Below are 27,498 nucleotides of genomic sequence, written 5' to 3' on the forward strand. Positions count from 1 at the left end.
GCCTTCGGTTGTCAACTTCTGAACACTAGCCTCTAAGCTCCTCCTCCTCAAGGCTCTCATCTCCTTTGCAAAACTTCTTGAACCACTGCTAACATATTGCACTGTATGTTAGCAGTTAGCAGTTCCTAGGCCAAATGTGGTGTTGATGTTGAAAGTTGTCTTCTCTGCTTTGTGACCCATTTTGAACTCAAATAAACAAGTTGCTTGAATTTTGCTTTTTGTCTAACATTATTTCTATATTCTAAAATAAATATAAAATAAACACTAAATAATAAGTCATTAGGAAAACCACAGTTAAAAATGCACATTAAAATGATGTATGATATAACCACATTTATTTAATAATGTATTCCAGTATCAAACAGCAAAATTCAGCAATACAAAACTGCAATTACTTTTGCACCAACCTAATATTTGCCATAAAGTGATGAGACCAGATGCCATGATCTTAGTTTTTTGAATTTTGAGTTTCAAGCTAACTTTTTCACTCTCCTCTTTCATCCTTACCTAGCGGCTCTTTAGTTTCTCTTTGCTTTCTGCCGCTAGAGTGATATCATCTGCATATCTGAGATTGTTGATATTTCTCCTGGTTGATATTTCCTCCTGTTTGATTGCTTATGATCATCCTCTGCCTCTCTCTTTACGCCCCCATACACATACACGAAAGTGTGCATCCTCTTCCTCTCTCTTCATCCCCACCCCTATCAACACACACAGATACACATACACACACAGTTGGAAACTACCTGTTTGGTCAAGGCTGTCAGGTAGAGAAGCAAAATTGGGTCAAGCCCTGTGCCTGCAGACCAACATCTACCTGTTTTGTTGTGTTCTGCTTGTCTGAGCAGGGCATTATATGAACCAGTGTGGTCCTATGATATTAAAATTAATGAAATAAACTGAAGCTTAGCTTAGACAATTTTGTCACTGTCACTGTTTATTTGTAAGCTATTATGCCATTCTAGTGAACTTTAATATTATAAAATTAAGATTGTAGGTTTAATACAGTTAAAATGTCTGTAATCACATTGCACATGATTGTATACAAATAAATCCTCTCTTTTTTTCAGGTTTATGTTAAACCGGTAGGAGATTGTTCTACAGAATCAATGTCTTTGGTAAGATGATGTTCATTTTAATTTAGAAATGTACACCCTCCCACACACACATACCTATATTTCCATACAAATATGTATTCAGGCAACTTTATAGCTAGCTATAAATTTTGAAATTGTATCAGTACAGTGGGAAAACATAATCTCTACTCTTTCAATACATGATGATATTACATTTGAGTTATATGTTTGCATAATAATTAATATCTGGTTTGTCTGTTACATGGAATATTTGCTTATATTTTGTGAAAGTTATGTGCACAAGAAAATTAAAGTGGAAAAAAAGTTTTATTGTGTGAAGACACTAGGATTTTTGCTACTTCTAAATCTTAAGCAGTCATTTATTTTGCTTTTCATCAGCTTATGTTTAAAACTGATTATTGTGCACTAAACTGTGATTTGATAAATTATGTAATTTTCAATAAAGAAGTTTTTTATACTTGTGATACATTTTGCTTTTCTTTTTAAAATCATTTTTTCAATATTTTTAAAAATATTGTTATCTCATAGCAATGAAAAGGTCCCCATTTTTTCAAGTAAACTACTTATAGCTGAGTGAAACTAGAAAGAAGGTAATATGTTGATAAAGTTTAATGTAAAGTTTATGTTCTACTTATGTTCTTAAACCTTTACTTTCTATTGGACAGAGTTCATCAACTTTGTTTCTAGTTGACAGTAACTTCAGGGTATAGGCTTTAAATTCTGAATACTACCATAACAGTATAATTTAAATTTGTTATTTAGGGAAACTATAACCAATAAGAGGATTGATATACTTTGAAGAAAATATCAGTTAACTCTGATATTAGTATTTTTCAAAATTATTATAAATAGGTCAAGTTCAAATATTTGATTCATCCATGCACCTGTAAATAAGGCAGAAGTAAATGAAAGCCTCTGTACTTAGCAAAAATGTTTTTTCAGGAAGCTCAGGCATTAGTTTATAACTGAAATATTAGCATATAACTTATCTGTTATACACACATATACATGTTTTACTTACATTGAAAACCAAATTACTGTCAAGAAGTTTATTGCTAGTTGTGAATTAATAAATATATTATTTGGAAGACCATAATGGTTAGGGTCTTGGAGCTGTGCTGGCCTTTGCTTCATCTCTACATTAGGGAGATATTTGTTAAGATAGTTTATTGGATCCAGTTAGTTTGGGAGCTGAGCTCCTCTCAGGTCTTCCTGTCCTATATGCTGACCATTATTTTTCTTTCTTTCTTTCTTTTTTTATATCATGGTTTGATGAGATTTCTAAGCAAGCTCTGTCCTTCTTGTGTTTGACCTGAGCCTCCTTGAAAAAAACCAATTCATTTTGATTTAATTTTTAAAATTTTAACTGTTAGTGTGATAAGTAACCTTATTTCAATTGGGAGTGACATTGGTGGGTGACAGAGCCAGGTGACTGAGTCCTTTTCAGTATTGTTTGACTAATAGTGTTTGTAATTTCCTTGGTTCTGTCTTGCCATAGCAAAAATTTGAAGTGATGGGTGGACCAGTGTTATTACAGCTCGGTGTTACTGCTTGGTTACAGCTCAGTTTTCTTTGGCAAACAAAGGAAAATACATCCTCGAGGTGTGAGGGAGGGCCAACCCAAAAGAAGCGCAGAGAAGAGAGAGAGAGTCTCAATTTTGGCTCCTCTTTTTATATGTTTTTCTTTTCTCCTCCCCCGAGCCTGCCCTGTGTAAATTGGGCTAGCCAGGAGGGCTTTTTATTTCACCTGAGGTTCTCACTCCACTGCTTGGACCTTCCTCTGTTCTATTTTTGTGGGCTTTTTCCTTTCTTTGTCTGTTAGCCACCACCGTTCTGGACTCCTTTTTCCTATTCTAACCATCTAACATTCCTCCCTCAAGAGACTCGAGATGGGAGGCCCAATTCTTTGGGAATAGGGGCGTCGAGGTCTCTCAGGCTACTTCCTGCCGAACTGGGATGGGGAGAGGCATTGGGCCTCCCCCTCTTGCTAGTCTCAAGCCTCAGAGTCCTTATAGCAGTGTCCATCTAAGGGTGAGTGATATTTTCCATAGTTGGCTGTAGCTTTGTATATCCTTGTTGAACTTGCACTGCATGTTGTAGCTTGTTGACCTGGGCAGAGACAAAACAGGTTAGACAATTGATACTACATGGAGCAATCATAGGCAGCACCAATATGGTGATAACAAAGATTAGTAGGGGTATTCAGTTCAGTTCAGTCACTCAGTCGTATCCGACTCTCTGTGACCCCATGAATTGCAGCATGCCAGGCCTCCCTGTCCATCACCAACTCCCAGAGTCCATCCAAACCCATGTCCATTGAGTCGGTGATGCCATCCAGCCATCTCATCCTTTGTTGTCCCCTTCTCCTCCTGCCCCCAATCCCTCCCAGCATCAGGGTCTTTTCCAATGAGTTAGCTCTTCTCATGAGGTGGCCAAAGTATTGGAGTTTCAGATTCAGCATCAGTCCTTCCAATGAACACCCAGGACTGGTCTCCTTTAGGATGGACTGGTTGGATCTCCTTGCAGTCCAAGGGACTCTCAAGAGTCTTCTCCAACACCATAGTTATTAGCCAACTCCAAATTCCCCATCGCCAGGAGAAGGATCCCCCAAAGAGAGATTGTAGCCACCCTGAGAACTCTCATGCTCATTCTTTGAGATCCTGTAGGATCTGAATTTTTCCTTTTTTTTCTGAGGACTGTAAGACTTTCTTTAACTTACCTGGAGGTATTTATCCAGACACAACATGTCTCATTCAAGGTGGCTCAAGTCCCAACTTGTTCAGGGATCAGGAGATCTATCTCATGTCTATTTTGGGACACAGCCCCTGCCAAGCTGTGTTTGCTCTTTAGAACTATCCTGAGACATCTTATCCCCAGAAACTTAATTTTGGGGGTATTCATTGGAATGGCACTCATTTGTGGTCTTGAATAGGTATCTGAGAGCTCCCAGGGGCTCACAGGTGTATTGAGTGTCCTCTTCTGTTTTTTCCCACAGCTTGACTCATGAGTAGTGAATCCAGGAGTCATGTCCGGGTACCTTGACTGCTGCGGGGGTAGAAAATATTACAGGGTAGGAGCCCTTCCATGTGGGCTGGAGTTGAGCCTTTGGGACCCATCTTTTCAGAATTTAATTAGGACTTGAGTCTCTGGAGCATATAATGGTGGCTGTTTAGAATCTTTTAGGCCTTAGTTGACACCCCACAAGTGTATATCTTGTTGGAAGTGTGCAATGGCCATGGTATAAGACCGGAGGGACTGAGCCTGTGAATCTAGGAAGAGGTCACTGACATAAACAAAAGGTCCCCCATAGAGCATCTCATAAGGACTAAGACCAACCTGTTCCTTAGGGGCAGTATGGGTGTGGAGGAGAGCTATTCGTAAAGCCTCCTTCCAGCCCAGGGAGGTCTCCTGGGTTATCGTTTTATTGCTGATTTTAAGAAATGGTTTACCTAATACCTGTAAATCACTTCCCCTTTTATTTCCAAACTTATGTACAGTTATTTCATATATTTTCTTCTTTTATTACCATTTTTAAAGTCTTTATATCATTTATAATCAAATCTGCCTTTACATAGGCCTTAGTAAAATCTTCATAGCAGTATAAGAAAAACAAATATATGCCATAAGTTTTGAAGTGATTCTAGTTAAAGTTAAAAGCTAAAACTAAAATCTCTTAAACTGCTTTTTTTTAAGTTGTATACAGATTGCAACATTAATAATCAAAGCTATTTATAAGAAAAAGTAGTATATACTGTAACCTTTATAAGCTGTACATTTCCCTTTTTTTTAGACATCTCTTTTTTAGACACAAAGAAATAGATGCAGATCAGTTTACTAACTTACAGATTGATCATAACATGATTCTAAAATCTAAAAATAAATACTTAATAATATTGATATATTCACTGTCTTTCTTTAGGCTCCAGCCACACATTATGTATATACACCCCTGAATCAACTTAAAGGTGGCATGATTGTGAACGTCTATGGTGTCGTGAAGTTCTTTAAACCTCCGTACCTAAGCAGAGGAACTGGTAGGTATTAAAATGGGTGAAGATTTTAATGAACTGGCTCTGCTTTATTGGTTTCAACACAGCTCCTTTGGTACTCTTAAGTCTTACAAGCTCAATTCTGATTTGTCATTGTCAAACAATATTGATGCAGATTTTTTTGGCCAGTTTTAGTTATAAAATAAGTGTCGTCTTTAGGTTCTAAAGAATAAAAAAATTAAAAGGATGCTAAACAGTAACGTGACAGCATATGCAAGTATATACGAAAGTATAGAATAAGAAAAGGTAAATAAATAGCCAATTACAGAATACTGTAATACTGTAATGATGATTTGTAAATCATTTTAATTCTGGTACAGAAGTTAAATAACAAATGTATAAAAAAGAACCACCTGTAAATACATGTTAGTGGGTACACAATATAAAAGGATAACATTGTAATGTTGTAACATCAGTGACATGGAGTATGTGTTGGGGAGAGTAAAAGTGTAGCATTTTTGTGTGTGATAGTTTATTTTTTATCAGCTTGAGACAGTTTTAACTGTAAAATGTCTTATGTAAATTTCCTGTTAACCAAAAAGAAAATACCTATGGATGATACTCAAAAGAAAATGGGAAAGGAATCAGACTTTATGTAATGACCAAAAAAGAAAAAAATCAATGAAATACAAAGGAAGATCATAAGAGGAAACAGAGCAAAAGAGCTACAAGTCAGAAAAGAATTAGCAAAATGGCAAGAGTAAGTTCTTCTTTAAATGTAAAAAGGTTAAACACCCTATTCAGAAGACTTGGGTTGCTTTAAAGCTAATTGAGAAGATATAATCTATTCTCAGCAGTGGCCACAGGACTAGGAAAGGTCAGTTTTCATTCCAATCCCAAAGAAAGGCAATGCCAAAGAATGCTCAAACTACCGCACAATTGCACTCATCTCACACGCTAGTAAAGTAATGCTCAAAATTTTCCAAGCCAGGATTCAGCAATACATGAACAGTGAACTTCCAGATGTTCAAGCTGGATTTAGAAAAGGCATAGCAACTAGAGATCAAATTGCCAACATCTGCTGGATCATTGAAAAAGCAAGAGTTCTAGAAAAACATCTATTTCTGCTTTATTGCCTATGCCAAAGCCTTTGTGGATCACAATAAACTGTGGAAAATTCTTCAAGAGATGGGAATACCAGACCACCTGACTTGCCTCTTTAGAAACCTGTATGCAGGTCAGGAAGCAACAGTTAGAACTGAACATGGAACAACAGACTGGTTCCAAATAGGAAAAGGAGTACATCAAGGCTGTATATTGTCACCCTGCTTATTTAACTTATATGCAGAGTACATCATGAGAAACACTGGGCTGGATGAAGCACAAGCTGGAATCAAGATTTCCAGGAGAAATATCAATAACCTCAAATATGCAGATGACACCACCCTTATGGCAGAAAGTGAAGAAGAGCTAAAGAGCCTCTTGATGAAAGTGAAAGAGGAGAGTGAAAAAGTTGGCTTAGAGCTCAACATTCAGAAAACTAAGATCATGGCATCTGATCACTTCATGGAAAAGAGATGGGGAAACAGTGGCTGACTTTATTTTTCTGGGCTCCAAAATCACTGCAGATGGTGATTGCAGCTATGAAATTAAAAGACGCTTACTCCTTGGAAGGAAAGTTTTGACCAACCTAGATAGCATATTAAAAAGCAGAGACATTGCTTTGCCAACAAAGATCTGTCTAGTCAAGGCTATACTTTTTCCAGCAGTTAGGTATGGATGTGAAAGTTGGCCTATAAAGAAAGCTGAGCACCGAAGAATTGATGCTTTTGAACTGTGGTGTTGGAGAAGACTCTTGAGAGTCCCTTGGACTGCATCATCCTAAAGGAGATCAGTCCTCAGTGTTCATTGGAAGGACTGATGCTGAAGCTGAAACTCCAGTACTTTGGCCACCTCATGTGAAGAGCCGACTCATTGGAAAAGACCCTGATGCTGGGAAAGATTGAGGGCAGAAGGAGAAGGGGACGGCAGAGGATGAGATGGTTGGAGGGCATCACCGACTCGATGGACATGGGTTTGGATGGACTCCGGGAGTTGGTTATGGAGGCCTGGAGTGCTGCGGTTCACGGGGCCGCAAAGAGTTGGAGACGACTGAGCAACTGAACTGAACCTATTTTTGTAAAAGTGCAAACTTTTAAACAGACTAACGTAAAATAATGTGTTCAAAAAGTGTGAATTTCAGTTTTCTGAGAGTTAATGTAGTTAACAGACAATGCACTTTATCTTGGTTTAATTCAGTTCAGAATTAAATTTCACATTTATTACTCTGTTGCGACTGAACTGAACTCTGTTGAGTCTAATTTTAAAGGACAACAGTTTTTAAAACGTATCATTGTTTTATGTATTATTAGGAAAAGCTATACTTTACTGTCAGTTGTAAGATGTAGCCATATTTTAAGATGTAAAAATATGAAATGGGTGGTGTTAATGAAACATTTTTCTTTATCTACTGTGTGTCTGCCAACTGCTGTGGCTCATGCTGAGAACACTAAGATGTTCTCAGTGAGTTAATATTCTTTAAGATTTAATTTATTGTTGTTCAGTCACTAAGTCTTATCTGATGCTTTTGTGACTCCGTGGACTGTAGCCTGCCAGGCTCCTCTATTTATGGAATTTCCTAGGCTCGAATACTGGAGTGGGTTTCCATTTCCTTCTCTAGGGGACCTTCCTGACCCAAGGATCGAAGCCATGTCTCCAGCATTGTAGACAGATTCTTTACTGAGCCACCTGGGAAGCCCTCATTAAATTACATGTGTAAATTTTATTGTGAAATGACCTCTAAGTTTACTCCTCGCTTTGTTGGATGGAGGAAAATTTTATTTTCATGTGGTCCTTATATTTTGTTAATGTGTTGTCACAACTTAGTTTATGTGAAAATGACTATGTGAAGCCTATTAAATCTAGAGATAAGAAGTTTGAAATACAAGGTAGCTAAGTTTGAAGAGCCCAAAGGGATGTTTTGTTGAAAACCCTGAATTCTGTTATTTTAGCAGGAGGGGAAAAAGTTAAACACTAAAGTTGAAGCAGAGAAATTTTTGTTTGAATTTCTCAAATATTTTTATTCAGCTTTACCTTTTTGCAAAGTCTACATTCCATACCCCATCTTACCATTCAAAATACACATGCAGACTTTCACTTTAGTAGGATCTTCTCACTGAATTTTTCCCCCTGAATTTTACATTGCTCATCCTGAGAATTCTGTTACTGTGATCTTCTTCCGATGGTGAGTGTTATCCCACTGGCTTTCGTTGACCTGACCAATTTAAGAATAAGCGCTGGTAGTAATGTTCTGTAACTTGGTAGAAGATATAATTTGAAAACTTTTTTGCACTTGGTGTGTTGCAAATGATTATCATTAAAAGTTTATAGTAAATTAATCAGCAAATATGTTAAAAAATAACATGAAATGAAATTAGGAAATAAAAATATAGCTGTTTTTAAAACAGCTATGACGACTCAACATTAATTTTGTATAGCATAGTCATTTTCTTCTGACAGTGTTATTAATTCATGTGTATATAATGAAAGCACTGGGAAACTGTATAATAATATGTTTATTATATAGTCTATGCATCTTATGTGTCTCTCAGATATCCAGTCCCTATATTTCTGTTTCTTCTGAGATACTAAGTTAAAATGAACGTCATCAATTTTTTCTGAATGTATTCACTGAAGCTCTAAAATATGTCTGAAGATATAGGGAGATATCTTTACTAATAGCAAGATAGTAGCATTTGCAAACTGTCTGTCTTTTCATTTTAGTTACACTTAATTTTTATTTCTGTTTGATAGAGTTTATCCTTCAACATGCTGCAGGAGAGTCAGACAGAAAGCTCTGATTTTTGTGTTCAGGAAAGGATCAACTTCATTAGTATTACAACTGAGAAGGATTAGAATAAATGTACTGGAATAACCCACAGCTGTGCCTCTTTTGTATGATATAAAGCAACGTTATTTCACAAATACATGGCCACAACCTAAATATTACGTCTTAATGTACAAAATAGTTATGTGGAGGAAAGTTACCTTTCCTTTCTTTATTCTCTTACATATCATCAGCTAGAGTTTTCCATTAAAATTCATTTTATAAATGTTCAGTGCAGTGCTGTGGAGACAGCTTGGTGCAGTTTTGCATCCTTACTGCTTGTCTGAGATTCTTCTTGAAGACGGTCCTCCTCTGTGATAATGAGCACACATGACCTGTAGCGCATTTTTGCCAGCTTGTTTTAAAGCATCGCACATGCTTTGTTTCCTAAGCTTTGTATTGAGTCTCAGGGCAGCTGCAGCTTTTATTCTTCCGGAAGTCTTTTTTTTTTTCTTCTTTCTTCAGTCCTGTTTTAAAAGGACTATAGTTACTCAGTCTCTTACTAATTTGTGATGATGTCATAAAAACCGAGAATTTCTCAGGGATAATAAGAACAACATTTATTAAAAAATCATTGTATCATCCAAATTGATTTATCACTCATTGGGGTACATAATATGGCCTCTTTCATGTAGGAAGACAAGGTTATTGTCACCTTCTTGGGATTTTGAGATTTATATCCGTTACCTCCTGTGAAAGCCTTCCAGTTACTTTCACTTTGCAGAGCTGGATATAGAGAGCTAGGTATTCAGTGTTTCATCTTGTACAGATAACATTGGGCATATTTTCTAGAAAAAAACATATGCATGTGTAAAGACTTAAACATATAATATCAAAGGTTCATTCCCTGCTTCCTTTGAGCTTCAGATTGGAAACTCCTGATCTGTGATATGTTTAGAGTCACTTATCTGAATATTTAATTAATATCAAAGCTACAGCATATGTATTGGTTTAATGTATGGCATTTAAAACAAAATAAATATATAGTTTTTTTTCAGTTCACTCGTTTGCATTTATGCAACAAACATTGACAACTTTCTATGTTCCAGGTGTTATATTAGACGTGAAACATTCAAAGATGTATGTAATTGTTTTCCACCCTCAAGAAATTAAAATTTTTACTTTAGACAGATAATCATTACAGTAATTATAATTGTTCATGATTTCACTTTGGTTTTAGTTTTCCCCAATTTGTAAAGTTCTAGTTGTCCATTTTATTGTTGAAAATGAACAGAATCATCATTGTGAAGCATAGTAAACTTTTTGAGTATGTATTTTAAAGCTGAATGATGGATTTACCTTTTATATGAGATGAAGGTTGTGGGCAGGCATGGAGTTTTCCATTTCTCTCGAGCTAAAGCATATGTCTAGTTGAGTGACTTGAGACTCTTCTCAAGGGCTTGGCTGTCTTACTTGCATGAGGGGAGGGCAGCCAGAGCGCGGCTAGTCATCACTTATTCCTTTAAGGATTTGGAAAGGAAAGCTAAGCCTCTCTTCACTATTTTCAGGCTATTCTGTCCATGCCAGTAGGAAATACTTGGGTTTCCACTTGGAGAGTGAAGGTGAAGAAAGCTCTTTCTTATTCTGTCACTGAACCTTTGTATGGCTTGCTTTCTTGTATTCAAGATGACTTCTTTGAGGAGGTTTGTGGCATCCCCTCTTCCTTATCCATATCCTAGGAATATGTCTCTCAGAATGTTTTCCTCTAAAAAATTATTAGCCTACTTACTATGTTTCTTGAGTTTATAGTTTTAATTATTTCATTGAATAATAATATGAGTGTTTTCTCATTCTTTCATGAAACTTGTGATACATTCTTTTATTCATTCAATTGGAAAATGTCTTTGCTAGCCTTGTGTAGCATTATATTATAGTTAGTTGTTGTCTGAAGACAGAGACTAATAGATTGTTGTTCATAGATAAAATAACTCTCAGAGAGTTTATGAGTGAGAGAGACCCAAAGGTAATCAGCTAATTAATACAAGGCACAGTTGTATTATGCTGTGACTAAAGGAATAAACAAGTTGCTTTTAGAGTGGGAAGGGAGAGATTAATGCTAATGGAGAAAAGTTTCTAGGAGATGTAGCATTTGAGCTGAACTTTAAAGGATATTGGATTTTGATAGATGAGGAAGAAGAGATAACATTCCAGACTTTGAAAATAGCAACAAAAGTTGTCAGCTTTATAATAAAAATGTGTACTAGTGCTGAAGCAGTCGACTTAAATATAATTTGAAGCAATAGAATGTCAGCAGTATATTGATGCATACTTTTATGCTCTTGTAGCAGGGTTTTTTAGGGATCATTATTAAGGACCTATGATATACTGTGTGATACACTCCTTGTTTATATTCTTGAATAAAATTTTTTAAAAATTTTGTATTTAATTTATGGTTTCCATATGTGGTAAAACCGGCTTGTTCAGATTGTATTGGTTATATATACAGTCAGCATCTTTATATGCTAGAGCTGTCATGTATCAATCATTGGCAATTGGTCTTTGCAAGGTTATTCAGAATTATACAAATATATTTTAAGTGGACTTCCCTATAGCTCAGATGGTAAAGAGTCTGCCTGCAATACAACAGACCGGGTTTGATCCTTGGGTCAGGAAGATTCCCTGGAGAAGGAAATGGCAGCCCACTCCATATTCTTGCCTGGAGAATCCCATGGACAGAGGAATCTGGTGGGCTACAGTCCATGGGGTCACAAAGAGTCAGACACAACTAAGTGACTAACACACACTCATATTTTAAGTGGCTATCAATGGAATACTTCATTATATTATTTCACAGGTCTAATGGATTCTATTAATATTGGACTCACAAAAATTACTTATAAGTTACAAAAAATTTTGATTTCTATGTGCAGTTTTAAGATTTTCTTCTACTTCAGTATATTACTTTCCCTCCCAACTTCACGTACATCAATTAAGAAAATAAAAATATAATCTCTTCTGTGTTTTTCAGTTTGATTGTCCTCTCTCAGTGATTTCTGGCAGCTTCTTACTCTTTTTCATCATATATGTTATGATGCTTTCCCCAGCACTTTAGTTTTGTGCTGATAGTTTTTGAAATATAAATGTTTATAGTGCTTGTGGAGTCATAATTTGTTTGTTTGAAGAGTCTTACCCATAGAAGATCTGCAAAAAGCTATTTTTCTTTAAAATCATTTTATATTTTTTAAAACTAGATGTATTGCCTGGAATTTTATTTTGTATATAATGTGCAATGATCTCACTTTTTGTTGGTAACTGCCTTGTTTCAAAATCATCTATTAAATATTGTGATGTGTGTAAGTCATGTATATTATCTGTACCTCCATATAAGGATCTGTGGAAGAACAGCTAACAGAGAGCCTGGGGTGAATTCTCTTCTCCCAGTGTATGACCTGCAATAAGTCTCCTCAAAAAGAGGACTATTCAGATGTTGCCCAATTTTTAATCGTTTGGCAGAGTATTTACTACAGCCTCTACATGAGTTTTTTATGCCACTGTGTTCCTCATCTTCAAGACTTTTGTCTCCTTTGCAAAACTTCTTGAACCACCACTGCACTGTATGTTCGTTACAGTTCCTAGGCCACGTGTGTTGTTGCAAGTTGTCTCTCCTGCTTTACAACCCATTTGAACTTGAATAAGAAAAGTACTCAAATTTGCTTTTTGTCTAACATCATTTCCATAGTCTAAAATAAATATGCAATAAGCAGCAAGTAATAAGTCAAACCAGTGAGTCCTACATGAAAGCAACCCTGAATACTCATTGGAAGGACTGAAGCTGAAGCTCCAATACTTTGACTACCTGATGAGAAGAGCTGACTCATTGGAAAAGACCCTGATGCTAGGAATGATGGAAGGCAGAAAGAGAAGGGGGTGACAGAGGATGAGAGGGTTAGATAGCATCACTGACTCAATGGACATAAATTTGAGCAAACTCCGGGAGATGGTGAGGGATAAGGAAGCCTGGCATGCTGTCGTCCATAGGGTCGGAAAGAGTTGGACATGACTTAGCAACTGAACAACAACAATAGTAAGTCAGCAAAAAAACATAAAGGGAGAAATGTGCGTTAAAATGATGTATAATATAACCGTATTTATTTAAGAATGTATTCCAATATCAAACAGCAAAATTCAGTAATGCAAAACTGTGATTACTTTTGTACCAAACTAATATTTTTGTGCTTTTATGTACACTTCATATAGACAGCCTCACTTTGCCTCTGGCTTCTTTCACTTAGTATAATGATTTTGAGGTTCCATGTTATAGCATGTATTAATAGTTTAATCCTTTTTATTGATGAATATCAATATACATTTATAGTTATTTTAAAAGTCATTCTTTTTATTTTATCTACATTATTTTAAGCACAAACTCCGGAAAGATAAAGACCACTGCTAGTTTTAATATAAATCCTTAAACCTGGTATACCATTTATGACCTGTGGTTGCTCAATACATAGAGTAAAACATGAGGAAAATGCCTCCAGGCGTAATTCTAGAATAACATTTATAAACTCGTCGAGTATCTGTCTACCTACCTACTTACTCTCCTGTGTAATCTGTGTGTATATGCACACATGTATTTAGAACCTGTATCTCTATCATACTGTTTATGCTTTCTTCTCTTCCTGCTTCCCATGGTCTTTTCCAATATTATAAAAACATGAGTGGAAATTATGTTAACATCATACCAGCATAGTTAGAGAGTGCTGTTATGTATTATATAGCAAGTATCCTTGTAAACAGATAAGGTTGTAGCATATAGTATCACCTTAGTTCAGTGATTTGCCTTCATGGCTTTTACTTTAGTATTTCAATAATAAACTTTCATACAAATAGAAAGCTGTTGGGGAAATACTGATTGGTTTAAAAGCAACGCTGCTCTAGTATTGATAATAGATAAAAGATGGTGAAGCAACTTTCATGGAGGAATAGTTTGTGGATTATATAATTTATGCATGCATGCATGCTTCTTTGATTAAAGACCTTGCTTAGATGAACTACCAGCTTTTCCTTATAATATAACTCCAAGGTAATTTACACTTAATCATACTGAGGAAATTAGGTGAATTGCTTAAGATTGCAGACTATAGGGCTTAATTTATCATCTGTTACCTTTTGTAGATTTATATCAAGTTACATGAATTATTACCTAAGTGTTAAAGTAGTTAAAACACTTTGTCAGTTTAAGCATGAAGTCTTACTGAAGCATTAAAGTAGTTAAAATCAGTCCTTTATCAAAAGTTTAAATATGTGTTTTAGAGGTTATTTGCAGGGTTCCAGGTGGCTCAGTGGTGGAAAAACTGCCTGCCACTGCAGGGGACACCAGAGATGCAGATTTGATCCATGGGTCAGGAGGATCTCCTGGAGGAGGAAATGGCGACCCACTTCAGTATTCTGGCCTTTAGAATCCCATGGACAGAGGAGCCTAGCTGGCTGCAGTCTGTGGGGTCACAAAGAGGCAGACAAAAATGAGCACACACATGCACACATACACAGACATTATATTAATATGCTATTTTGATAAACTAAGAAAGAATAGTGATTTATTAAATGTCTTTCTACTCTCTGTACTTTCTCTACTGGTATTAGTTTTCAAGAAAGTAAACTTAAATTACCTTTGTTTTGTAACTCTGTTATTAAAATACAAAGTTCTAGGTTGACTGTGACTTCACAAGTTTGTTTTTTTTTTTTTCATTCATTTGGGAGTCAAAAATGAGGCATAGGGAAAATAAATATTTTTTATCATTTTAGGTAGTCATTATTGAAGGATTATTTATTTGGTGGAACACTTGTTTGGCAGTTTGCCCTGTTAGTATTTGTTAAAATGAATAGCTTGGTTTCCAGTTATGTCAGGAATCTAATGGTAATTTGTGAAAGAACCTGAAAACTCCTTAATATTTCATTTGTATTACTACTTTACTATTCTTGAGGGCAAATTATTAGACAGATTTTTTTTTAATGCCCCCTGTTTCTTGGATCTGAAGTTTTGTTTCTTTTATAACTGTATACATATCTAAACACCAAAATATATAAAATTTTATTTTGAAACTCATTATTTTTGTAGATAACCTTGGGAGAGTCTGAGAACTTCTTCAGGTTTAGTTATGCTCTTCTAGAGAGCTTGTTTTGTAGCTGGTAGATGATATGTTGATTGCAGCCATGAAATTAAAAGACGCTTGCTCCTTGGAAGGAAAGTTATGACCAACCTAGACAGAATATTAAAAAGCAGAGACATTACTTTGCCAACAAAGGTCCGCCTAGTCAAGGCTATGGTTTTTCCAGTAGTCATGTATGGATGTGAGAGTTGGACTGTAAAGAAAGCTGAGAGCTGAAGAATTGACGCTTTTGAACTGTGGTGTTGGAGAAGAAAGACCCTTGAGAGTCCCTTGGACTGCAAGGAGATCCAACCAGTCCATCCTAAAGGAGATCAGTCCTGGGTGTTCATTAGAGGGACTGATGTTGAAGCTGAAACTCCAGTACTTTGACCAACTGATGTGACTGACTCATTTGAAAAGTCCCTGATGCTGGGTAAGATTGAAGGCCAAAGGAGAAGGGGATGACAGAGGATGAGATGGTTGGATGGCATCACCAAAACAATGGACATGGGTTTGGGTGGACTCCGGGAGTTGGTGATGGACAGGGAGGCCTGGCGTACTGTGGTTCATGGGGTCGCAGAGAGTTGGACAGGACTGAGCGACTGAACTGAACTGATGATATTTTGAAGAACATTGCCCATGGTGCAGGAGACCCAGGTTTGGGAAGATTCCCTGAAGAAGGGCATGGCAACCCACTCCAGTATTCTTGTCTGGAGGATCTCATGTACAGAGGAGCCTGGTGGACTACAGTCCATAGGGTTGCAAAAAGTCAGACACAACTGAAGTGACTTACCACACATGGATATATTAATGTTACCTTTTGAATGTATAGGATAAATTTGAGAGCAAAGTTGTTTCTGAAACAAGACACATTCTGCTGAAATGTATTTCTACCCAAATGGCTTAAAAATAGATTGTTTTTCAAGTTTCTTCATAAACTTCCAACTTTCTGAGAGTTTTATGATAACCCCACCTTCCCATCTCCTCTTCTCTGAATGAAAACACATTCAAATAATTTCTCTTTTGGTTAAAAAATGAGAAGGATTTTTTTTAAAAAAGAAGTTTGGAATAGAAAAAGCAATGAAAATTAACTTATGCTTTGGATTATTTCATTTATTTATTTATTTTACTTAACAATATTGTATTGGTTTTGCCATACAATTTTTTTATACTTTTAGTTTTTTACTTTTAGGAATTTGAAAATTTTTGCTTTATTTGGAAAACAGTATCAGGACTTCACAGAATTTGTGTGTATACCTGGATGTTATTACCAGTTGAAAACCAGTGAATTTGATTTTTAGGGTGGAATGATAAACAAAATATATATTCCCTGCAGAAGTGTCATGATAAGAAAGCTCATATTTTATGTTAAGTATTTGAAAGATTTGTCATTGAATGCATTCTATAAATTAGTTTTAAGCAAAAGGTTAATGGAACCATGTACCAGCAACAGAATAAGAACTTAGAAATACACATGAATTTCTGTTACCACTAGAAACAGTTTTGATCATTTAATCATAAACAAAGCGGGTATACCCCAATCCCTACCAAAAGCTCAACAACTGTCCATCAGTTTTTAGCAGATTCTTCAGGCTTCTCTTAACTCCTCTCAATTTCCCAGTACATATGATTCTTTGGAGAAACTGGTATCATCACCAATAATCACCTTCTATAACTGAAATAAGATTCATGTAGCATTATAGATAAGAAAACACTTCAAATTGAGAAAAGAAGAAAGATTTGTTTATTATCTTCCATAATACTGTCGAAATACTTTCTTTCATTCTTGGTACTTTTGAGATAAGTTTAATACCTTTTAAATTCTGGTATACCTAATTCAGGATTTTTTGAGAATTTAACAGGTCAAAAGATTCTATAAAGGTGTTCTAGTCAAATAGCTAGTGAAAATACTGTTATACAGGAAATACTTTAAAAAGTACTTGTTTTTCTCAGCATTTTTATAAAAATATTTAAATATACAGAATATTTGAAGGAATTATGCAGTGAACACTCATATATACTGACTCTTATTGGTGATGCTATTAGTTAATTTATTTTTTGATCCATTTCAGAGTAAATTGAAGATACCAGTACACATTATCCCTAAACATTTTCAGATATACATCACTAACTATCAACTAGAGTTTATATGCATTTCTTCTTTTGTGGGGAGAAACTGTTACATGCAGTTTCCTTCTGTATGCAGGTCAAAAAGCATCAGTTAGAACTGGACATGGAACAACAGACTGGTTCCAAATAGGGAAAGGAGTACGTCAAGGCTGTATATTGTCACCCTGCTTATTTAACTTATATGCAGAGTACATCATAAGAAATGCTGGGCTGGATGAAGCACAAGCTGGAATCAAGATAGCCGGGAAAAATATCAATAACCTCAGATATGCAGATGACACCACCCTTACGGCAGAAAGTGAGGAAGATCTAAAGAGCCTCTTGATGAAAGTGAAAGAGGAGAGTGAAAAAGTTGGCTTAAAGCTCAACATTGAGAAGACAAAGATCATGGCATCTGGTCCCATCACTTCATGGCAAATAGACGGGGAAACAGTGGCTGACTTTATTTTTGGGGGGCTCCAAAATCACTGCAGATGGTGACTGCAGCCATGAAATTAAAAGATGCTTGCTCCTTGGAAGGAAAATTAGGACCAACCTAGATAGCATATTAAAAAGCAGAGACATTACTTTGCCGACAAAGGTCCATCTAGTCAAGGCTATGGTTTTTCCAATGGTTGTGTATGGATGTGAGAGTTGGACGCTGAAAAATTGATGCTTTTGAACTGTGGTGTTGGAGAAGACTCTTGAGGGTCCCTTGGACTACAAGGAGATACAACCAGTCCATCCTAAAGGAGATCAGTCCTTGGTGTTCACTGGAAGGACTGATGCTAAAGCTGAAACTCCAATACTTTGGCCACCTCATGCCAAGAGTTGACTCATTTGAAAAGATCCTGATGCTAGGAGGGATTGGGGGCAGGAGGAGAAGGGGATGACAGAGGATGAGATGGCTGGATGTCATCACTGACTGGATGAGCATGAGTTTGAGTAAACTCCAGGAGTTGGTGATGGACAGGGAGGCCTGGTGTGATGCAATTCACGGGGTCTCAAGGAGTCGGACATGACTGAGCGACTGAACTGAACTGAGCCCAGTTGTGTCTGACTCTATGACCCATAGACTCCAGCATTCCAGGCCTCCCTGTCCTTCACCATCTCATGGAGTTTGCCCAAGTTCATGTCCATTGTATCAGTGATGCTATCCAGTCATCTCATCCTCTGACACTCTCTTCTTCTACCCTCTATCTTTCCCAGCATCAGAGACTTTTCCAATGAGTTGGCTGTTTGCATCAGGTGACCAAAATACTGGAGCTTCAGCTTCATCATCAGTCTTTCCAATGAGTATTCATGGTTGATTTCCTTTAAAAATGATTGGTTTGATCTCCTTGCTCCACAATCTTAGGAGTCTTCTCCAGCACCACAGTTCCAAGGCATTGATTCTTTGGTGCTTTGCCTTCTTTAGGGTCCAGCTCTCACACATGTACATGACCACTGGGAAGACCATAACCTTGACTATATGGACCTTTGTCAGCAGAGTAGTATCTCAGCTTTTCAACACACTGTCTAGGTTATTTTGGTTACTTAGTTTTATAGTTTATGTAAATTAGTAATATTCTTCAATGTGGCAGTTGCCCCATACTCATTTTATGGGCAAATAAGGACAGCCATTTGACATCCCTTTTGGAGGATTAGGAGAAGTCAGTGTATCAATTGGTTTGATATCAGGAAGCATCAAAATGAGATTTTATTTTTTGATTTTTATTTTAAGTTGTTCTCTTGTAAGTAACAACAAAGAGAGAGTTAAGGCAAAAAAGAGGAGACAAAGTATAAAACAGTGGATAGCCAGGAGATCGGTAGATAATGGAGAGGTGGGAACTGCTAAAGAGAATATCCCAAGACAACAGTAAACTGCAGTCCTGAAGAGGTGTCTGCCTCTTCATCAAGTGAGTCTGTAAGTTCTCCATTTTCTCAGTAATACTTCCCTTAAAATAAGTTGCAGATCTAATTTGCATACACTTTTAGAAAAGCATTTTCAGTGGGAGAAACACCAGTTCTGTGAAACATTCTATGAAAAAGTGGTAAATTTTGCATACTGTATCTGGCTCTTGAGGTTCACAATGCATTATTAGCACGTTGTCACCTCTGAAAAGTTTTAAGAAAGGAACCTGTTTAACTTTATTTTTAGCATATTTCACTTGGAATTACTTGAACATGGAACCCTTTTTAATGTACTCTGATTTTTGTTTGCTGAAACTTGTTCTGTAGAGTCAAGTTTAGAGATTAGCAACTAGGAAGGGTTAGGGCCAATTCTTATTTTTTGCAATTTTTAAAAATTTATTTATTTTTAATTAGAGGATAATTGGTTTACAGTGTTTCATTGGTTTCTGCTGTACATCAGCATGAATCAGCCATAAGTATACATCTCTATCTTTGCAATTTGATTATGGTAGAATTGCAAGGGCCTCGTCTCTGTAGTTTTCTATATAAAATGTAGTACTTTATGAATTTTCACTTTCAAAGAGTATAATATTGATGCCCTAAATCAGTGGTTTTTAAGTTTTCTATTCTTTGAAAAATTATCAGGATCTCAAGGAGCTTATATTTTTTATGGGTCATAGTTACTGATATTTAAACATACAGAAAATTAAAAGTGAAAGACTAACATTTAATAATTTTTTAAACCAAAAATAGTCTATTACATGTAAACATAAATAACATTTTTAATTAAAAATATATTTTCCAAAAACATGGAGTGTAGTATTGTTTCACATTTTTTTAAAGTATTTTTATCTTTAACAAATGATAAAAGTAGCAGGATTCTCTTAGCTCTTTAGCAGTTCTATATTATCTTCAACATTTTTGTTTTTGAATAAGTGGTTAATGTTATTTTCCACCTTATAGCTTCTCAGAAACTCTTTGTGTTCCAAATGATATTTCACTTGAGAACCAGATTATCTTGTTAACTGTAAGATATTTCTCTGTGGTGGGAGGTTGATTGATGCATATCTAAAGGCCACTAATTGAAATTCCAGTGGAAATTCAAATTGGAATTCTTTTGCAGTCTCTTACATCTGTACTTTTCTTTTCATGTACCAACTGCAGTCAGTTTGACACTGTATATTGGTAGTGTCTTTAGGTTCTTTGTTAAGGCAGATTCTAAGATTATATCTGAGTTCATTAGATAAGAATGTTACAGTTTATTAACAGTAATAGAAATGCCACTGTTGCTGCTGCTGATACCACCACCACCACCACCACTGACCAGCTCTTATGTATACCATTTAGCCGTGTTGTAGGTGCAGTTTTAAGCTCTTTACATGTGATTACATATTTAATTTTAGCAATCATGTGAGGTGAATACTAATTTCCTCCATTTTTCAAATAAGGAAATTGAGGCATAAAGAGGCTAAATGATTTTCAGTGTCTGCAGTAGGCTTCAGAGGGAGAATTTTTACAAGTACCATATATTCACTGTAGGTGGTGCTTCCAAGGTGGCGCCAGTGGTAATGAATTGCCTGCCAATGCAGGAGGGACATTGCCAGAGACTTGGGTTCAATCTCTGGGTCAGGAAGATCCCTTGGAGTAGGACATGGCACCCCACTCCAGTATGCTTGCCTGGAAAATTCCATGGGCAGAGGAGCCTGGCAGGCTACAGTCCATGGTGCTGCAAAGAGTCGGACACGACTGAATGACTGAACACACAATGACATGCATTAATTTAGTAAAGATGGTTGGTCAACTACTGTGTATTATAGAATTTGTGAACTGTGAAGACTTAATACTAAATCTGGAAGCCTATTGTCTGTGTTTTCTGGTTAAAGAATGTCTGCTTCTGGCATGCTTTAGAAATCTATATACAGTCACTATTTTGAAAAATATTTGCTGTGTTCACATATGTCATTCATTACACAATAAATATATGTGATCTATTTCAAGACACATTGGGTGTCTTCCCACAGCTAAGTCCTTATTTAAATAAGAAACTTAACCTATTTCTTATCTAATTTGACAATGAGCAAAGTGTTTCCACTCCCTCATTAAACCCTGTTACTGATGCTTTTATCATCCTGAGCTCTCACAACTGGGAACTGGTTATCCGGAATTGACCAGCCCTAATGCCCCGCTCGTTTCTGCTCCTACTAGTGGAACTGTATTCTCTCAAGAGTTGTGTTCTTACAGTTTTGTTCCCAAATCTCTTTGTACTCTTTTTCCTTGTTATTCTGATTAAGTAATTTCATTAAATCTTAAGGAGACAGATGAATATGAATGTGAAAAGGCAGTTTTTTTGTGTGGTTTTTTTGAAAGTTGAATGCTTTGGAAAGATAATAAACAGGCAGTGGGCTGGATTTGGCTGTGGACCATAGTTTGCCAGCTCCTAATTTATAATACTGTGCTCTCTTTTTTTCTTCTAACCACTCAAAATACCTCTCTAAGTAGCCTCACACTTAACCATATATCTGCTTTTATTGCCTTTGTCTCTTCACTAGGATTTAACTCTTGTTCAACTACCTCAGAAGATGCTCTTTTTTGTCTCCTTTTCTTCTTTTAACTTATGAGTCAAAAAATAATTGTTGCAAAGAATGTAAAAATAAACTCAAGCATCATCATAATGAATTTTTATAGACTTTTTCTATGATGTTTGTGAGGTCTGTTTCTGGAGTAAATTTATAGGTGAAGGAAGTTTCCTTATAATAAATGGTATGTTAATTCTTCAGTAATGAATTCCTTAATAGGAGATGCATGAAATTGTAGATGATATGGAGTTAAGATACAGTATAATTTTTCCTATTTAGAAAAACTCTCAAGCCTCCATCACAGTTTTAAGCATAATATTTTACTTTCTTTGAAATTACTGTTTATTTTTGAAAAATATGTAATATGGAGACAGTACAGTGTTCTGGTTAAATATAGAAACACAGGAATCAGTTATGCTAAGCTACATGTGACTTTCATACTTGGGAATCTTACCTAGACCTTTTAAGAAACTTAAATTCTCTTGTTTGTTAATTGCAGTATACAACTATCTAAAAATTCAGGGAAACAATGCATATAAATTGCTTAGCAGAAACCTGGTATTTAGTAAGCCCTCAATAGTTGCTGACTGCTAAGTAACATAATTCCCCCCCCACCCCCATTTTTAGTCCTGGGAATAAGATACCTTGCATAACATAGGTACTGTGGTTTTGTTTTTTCTGTCTGAGAAGACAAATACATTATTCCATTTCATAAATTAATTTAGAATGTTGACATTTTATTTTGCACATTATTATTATTATTTGATAACTCAAACTATATTTAGGACTATAAATATCTTTTACCAAAGTATATATCCTTTAATGTTAAACATAATTTCAGACTGTGGTTAAGCTTCAGTCATGGTTTGAAATTTGTCTTAAGCTCTCTTATGTTTTGAACTCCAAAGCTGGGTATGAAATGTATGAAAAAATTTGTTTTCACCACTTTTCTGAAATATGAATGCTTATTTTACTGCTCACCAAGGATCCAGGGCCATCTTAAGCCTGTCTGTTTATCCAGTGTCAAGCTTAAATGTCAGTTTCCAGTTATGCTAGAAAATGTCATCTGGATCATTAGTTCTGTGGTTATTGTGATGAATCATTACGTATACAGAGTATAAACTCTATACACTAGCAGATGTTCGCATATAAAATAACACACAAACTGAGATCACAGCATTAGTGTTTAAAGATGTAAGTCAATGTAAGGAAAATGTAAACTTCATAAGAGAAGGTGCCATGCCCGGTTCATTTAGTCGTCTTCCCGACTAGTGTGTATATATATATATATATATATATATACCTAGCATTAGGTAGGGAGAAGGCACTGGCACCCCACTCCAATACTCTTGCCTGGGAAATCCCATGGATGGAGGAGCCTGGTAGGCTGCAGTCCATGGGGTCGCCAAGAGTCGGACACGACTGAGAGACTTCACTTTCACTTTTCACTTTCATGCATTGGAGAAGGAAATGGCGACCCACTCCAGTGTTCGTGCCTGGAGAATCCCAGGGACGGGGGAACCTGGTGGGCTACCATCTATGGGGTTTCACAGAGTCGGACACGACTGACGTGACTTAGCAGCAACATTAGGTAGACACTCAATAAAATTTAGATTAGCTTATGTACTAAATTTTTTTTAAAAAATGGATTGGAAAATAGCAGAAACCGAAGCAGGGTTCCTTGCTGCTGAAATACAGACTACTAACCACCACTGAAATATTCAGCATTCTGTGGTGGTGGAGGGAATTCCGAGGGAGGTTTATATTCTAGAGAGCTTTGTCATTCACCTATAGTTAGTATCTATGGTGATTTTACCATAGGTGTTGCATAATATTTAGATCCTTACTGAACTAAGTCTTATATGCTTACAGATGTCAGTATTTTATCACTGTACATATGTATATAGTATTAAGTTCGTTTCTATCTTTTTTGCTTTCAAGGAAGCCTGTGCTCTATGGAAAGGTTCTCTTTTTTTCTCTGTTAATAAAATCTAACTTTTATAAAAGGATTTGAGCACTAGGTAGATCTTTGTGGCTTACACTTGTGAAAAGCCATTGGTAGTACTTCCCGTTGAAAGAGAAAGGAAGCAAAGAACAGAGACTCGGCATGTGATGGCTAATGTGTGCGGTGCCCCGGTGTGCACTGTCTAAGGAGGTGCCTTTCTCATCCACATGGAGTCACTTAGCTGAAAACACAGCTGTGTAGATTTCAGGCCAAGTTCTGCTGCCACTTGGGAATGTCCTCTGCTACATAAACCTATAGCAGCATGTGGAGCCATTCCTTTTACCCACTTAGAATTCTGAGCATGCATCTGTACACCCTGGCACACAAAACTGTTGTGTTGTTCTTTGGGCAATCCCGAGGTCACTTCTTTCTTTCTTGGCAGTCCATTCCTACCTAACTGCTAACCTGACACAGACACTTCAAGGGGAGTGGGGAGGAGGAAGGACCTAGAGAAGGAATGTGTGCATCGCAGGTGTCACATGTACAAGCATCCCTGTTTCTGAAGGTTTGGATAGAAAGTTGTTTAATCACTAAGTCGTGTCCAACTGTTTGTGACCCCATGGACTGCAGCATACCAGGTTTCCCTGTCCTTCACGATCTCCTGGATATCTCACTGTCTCTTGCTTATACTCAGGTCCATTGAACCATTCAACCATCTCATCCTTTGTTGACCCCTTTTCCTCCTGCCCTCAATGTTTCCCAGCATCACAGTCTTTTCCAGTGAGTCAGCTCTTTACATACAGTGGCCAAAGCATTGGATAGAAAGGCCAGAATGTAAATGTGTGCCAAGACTGCTACTCTCTTGGGCTCAGTAAAGTTCCTCTGAAAGCTGGTTAGGGTGTAGAGTATTTCTGCTTGAGAAAGAGGAGTCTTTTTCTAATTTGCACAAAGATACTACAAAAGCTAATGGTGACCCTATTTCAGACCCTCTGGACAATGGGTCTCCACACTGTTTCTCAGAGTGTCATATGGAGTCCTTTGCAACCTGTCAAGTTATCTACGGGAAGGCTGCATTTTCCAGGAAAAACAAAACCGTGAGGCAGTTTTCAATATTCTGAAATTTAGGTTAAGCCTGATCTTTTTTTAACCACACCCCAGTTTTGTTTTGTTTTTCAGTTATTCCACTCTTCAGTATCATGTATATTCTAGAGAGACTGGGCTCTGTTACTTCATCCTGGCTAACATTTAGATTCAACTACTGTTATTTATGCCTGCTAAATTTGCAATTTTGTTGATGTGTTGTATTCCCAATTGACAAAAGTGGCTCATTGTGAAGCATTTAAAATGAGAGGAGTAATTTAGAATCACTGCAACTTAAAATAACACTATAAGTACAAGAGTAACTAGTTCTCTGATATAAATATGAAATGTGAGTTTGTGTATTCTAGTACAAATAAATCTGTTTTACGTGATTTTGGAGAAGCTGTCAGGAAACAAAAATGTAAAGATACCAAGTTTGATCTTTGTGTACCTGAATTAGATTTCATTAGACTAGTGATCTCTTTGCCCTTATGTTTTGCCTACCATGAAATTACATGAAGCTTAAAACCTTCAGATCATTTGTGTTTTATTCAAAGTACATTACTCATTATGCAGTGCTGTTGCCTGTCTTTGCATTCAGCTTCTGCTTCATCTAATAATGGTTAAAGGACTTCTGTCAATTTCCTTCTCTATGGCCATTGGCAGAAAATTTCAGTTCTAAATTCTTAACTGAATTCTTAAAGCCGAAGAAGACATTCCAAAGATCATTTTCAAACTTGGTTTTTTATGTCATCTTGAAAGGTGTTACAGCACATTGAGCAGTGCAGGGCACCAGGGATGACTCATTACACTCTTGCATCTTTCTCCTAAGCAAGTCTCTCATTTTCCCATTTTAATATTAATTTAGTCTTTTTTAAGCATAGGTAGGAATAATGATGAAATAATTAATAGGAGAATGAAATTGCAAAATATTTCAAGATAAAAGAAAATACATGATTAAAAATTCCATAATGGATCTTAGATTTATAAAAGGGTAAAAAGCAGCCATATGGTCATCACAAGCAAGAGTGTGTTTTATTCTGTTAAAAAAGAATGTGTTTTATTCTATTAAAAAATAAGTGAATTTACCTTTAATCTTTGGAAGACTGCTAAGAGAAAAAATGTCACAAAATAACACTCCTTACAAATAGTTAGAACTACTGACAAAGGAAACCCCAAAACTAAAAACTGGGTCCGATAGACCCTCCACATGAAGAGATGAGGATGTAATATTTTCACTGTTTTTGAAGATGCTTGTTAAGGTTTTATTTTTCAAGTTTTTTAAAACACATGTAAATCCATGGCTGATTCATGTCAATGTACAGCAAAAATCACTACAATATTGTAGAGTAATTAGCCTCCAACTAATAAAAACAAATGAAAAAAAAATAAAGTTTTTTATGTTCTCTCAGTTAATGGTTGTCCCCTCCTCACAGAATCAGGTTTCTGTTTTTCCTTTTTCCCTCCAGTCCTGTCTCCCCATTTTCCCATTCCTTCCCCTTTCTCCATACTCCTCTGTTCTCGTCCATCTCCTTCTCCCTTCCCCCTCTTGGTGTTCTTCCTCCTTTTCTTCTATTTTTGTTCTGTGTCTTGTTTTTACATTTACAAACGTAGGTATCATTTATTTTAGATTGTAGACATTTGTTTCCTCTGCTTTGTATGTGAAGAGTTTGTTTTTTCAATGTGATCTCTTTTTTAAATGGGAAATCTTACAATGTTCAAACTTCTAATAAGAGACAAATCTTATAATAGGAGACAAACAGTACTCACACAGGACACATTGAAAGTATCAGTCTAAGGTGGGTGGGAAGACAGCTTTCTACCTGGTTATAGACCCCCTACTGTGATAATGCAGAGGGGTTTATTCTGGGTACTAACATCCTCATCAGAAGGCTTACCACTTCTTGGTCTATCAGTGAAACTTACTTGGAAAGCAGTCTGTGTTCCACGAAGAGGTGCAGTTAGAGACTGAGATATCCTACATGCCTACCTGAAATCATCTTCAAAGGAAGGTAAAGATGGGTGATCATTGAAGCAGTTGTTCCATGTGTAAACTTTTCATTAGCCCTAATTTCAGCTGTTTTTCTCTGTCTCCCTTAATCCCAAAGGCTCCCGTCTTTGCTGTAGCTGCTTAGGAGTATTTTCTGTTTGCATTCTCCTCTGTCCATCTGATCCCTTAACCATCTACTTTCCCAACTTCCTGAAATAATGTTGATATCTTTTTTCCATCTCCTTCACTCTCCTCTCCTCACCTCTCCTCTCCATTCATTGTTTCGGGTTTATCTTTTCCTCTGTCTGCACTGTCATGAGTATAGAGAAGGAGGGAAATCAACACATATTTTCAGTGTTCATTTTTCTGAAACATGTACTTTAAATGATAACACCTGTTATAGTTTTTGCTACCACCAGTTTGAAGTTACTGGTTTTTCATGCAGCCCAACTATCATTGTATTTGGTTAGTTTTTTTTCTTTTGCCAGTTTAAATTGTATAAAATACCCCTCTTATTCTGATGTGTAATCTTTTGTAAGTATCAATAGCAGATCATCACTTTTCCTTTTAATTTAGTATTCTATATTTTCTCTGAATTGTTCATTTGAATTTCATATTCACCGTAAAACCCTGGGGTTTCTTTTTGCAGTATGTTCACTCTTAATCATATTTGCTGGAAATATCTTATGGTATTTTTTGTTTGTTTTTGCTCTAAATTTAATTGTGTTTATAAATTATGTTATTTGAATATTTTATCTGTTTTACAATTTATAAATTTGAGGTAATAAAAATGACAGACAAT

The 27,498-nt window shown here is 36.3% G+C and overlaps 1 protein-coding gene across 5 annotated transcripts in view; it reads left to right on the plus strand.

Moving 5' to 3' along the window:
* Positions 1–27,498, plus strand: part of POT1 (protection of telomeres 1) — a 90,100-nt gene that overhangs the window by 17,445 nt on the left and 45,157 nt on the right. For all 5 annotated transcript variants that reach the window (XM_020900436.2, XM_020900437.2, XM_020900438.2 and 2 more), the window contains 2 exons: positions 1,071–1,118; positions 5,017–5,131. In XM_020900436.2, coding sequence (XP_020756095.1) covers positions 1,071–1,118; positions 5,017–5,131 — 163 coding nt within the window. The remainder of the gene's footprint in view (positions 1–1,070; positions 1,119–5,016; positions 5,132–27,498) is intronic.

This window comes from Odocoileus virginianus, chromosome 1 (assembly GCF_023699985.2).
Source record: "Odocoileus virginianus isolate 20LAN1187 ecotype Illinois chromosome 1, Ovbor_1.2, whole genome shotgun sequence".
In the NCBI taxonomy this organism is placed as follows: Eukaryota; Metazoa; Chordata; class Mammalia; order Artiodactyla; family Cervidae; genus Odocoileus; species Odocoileus virginianus.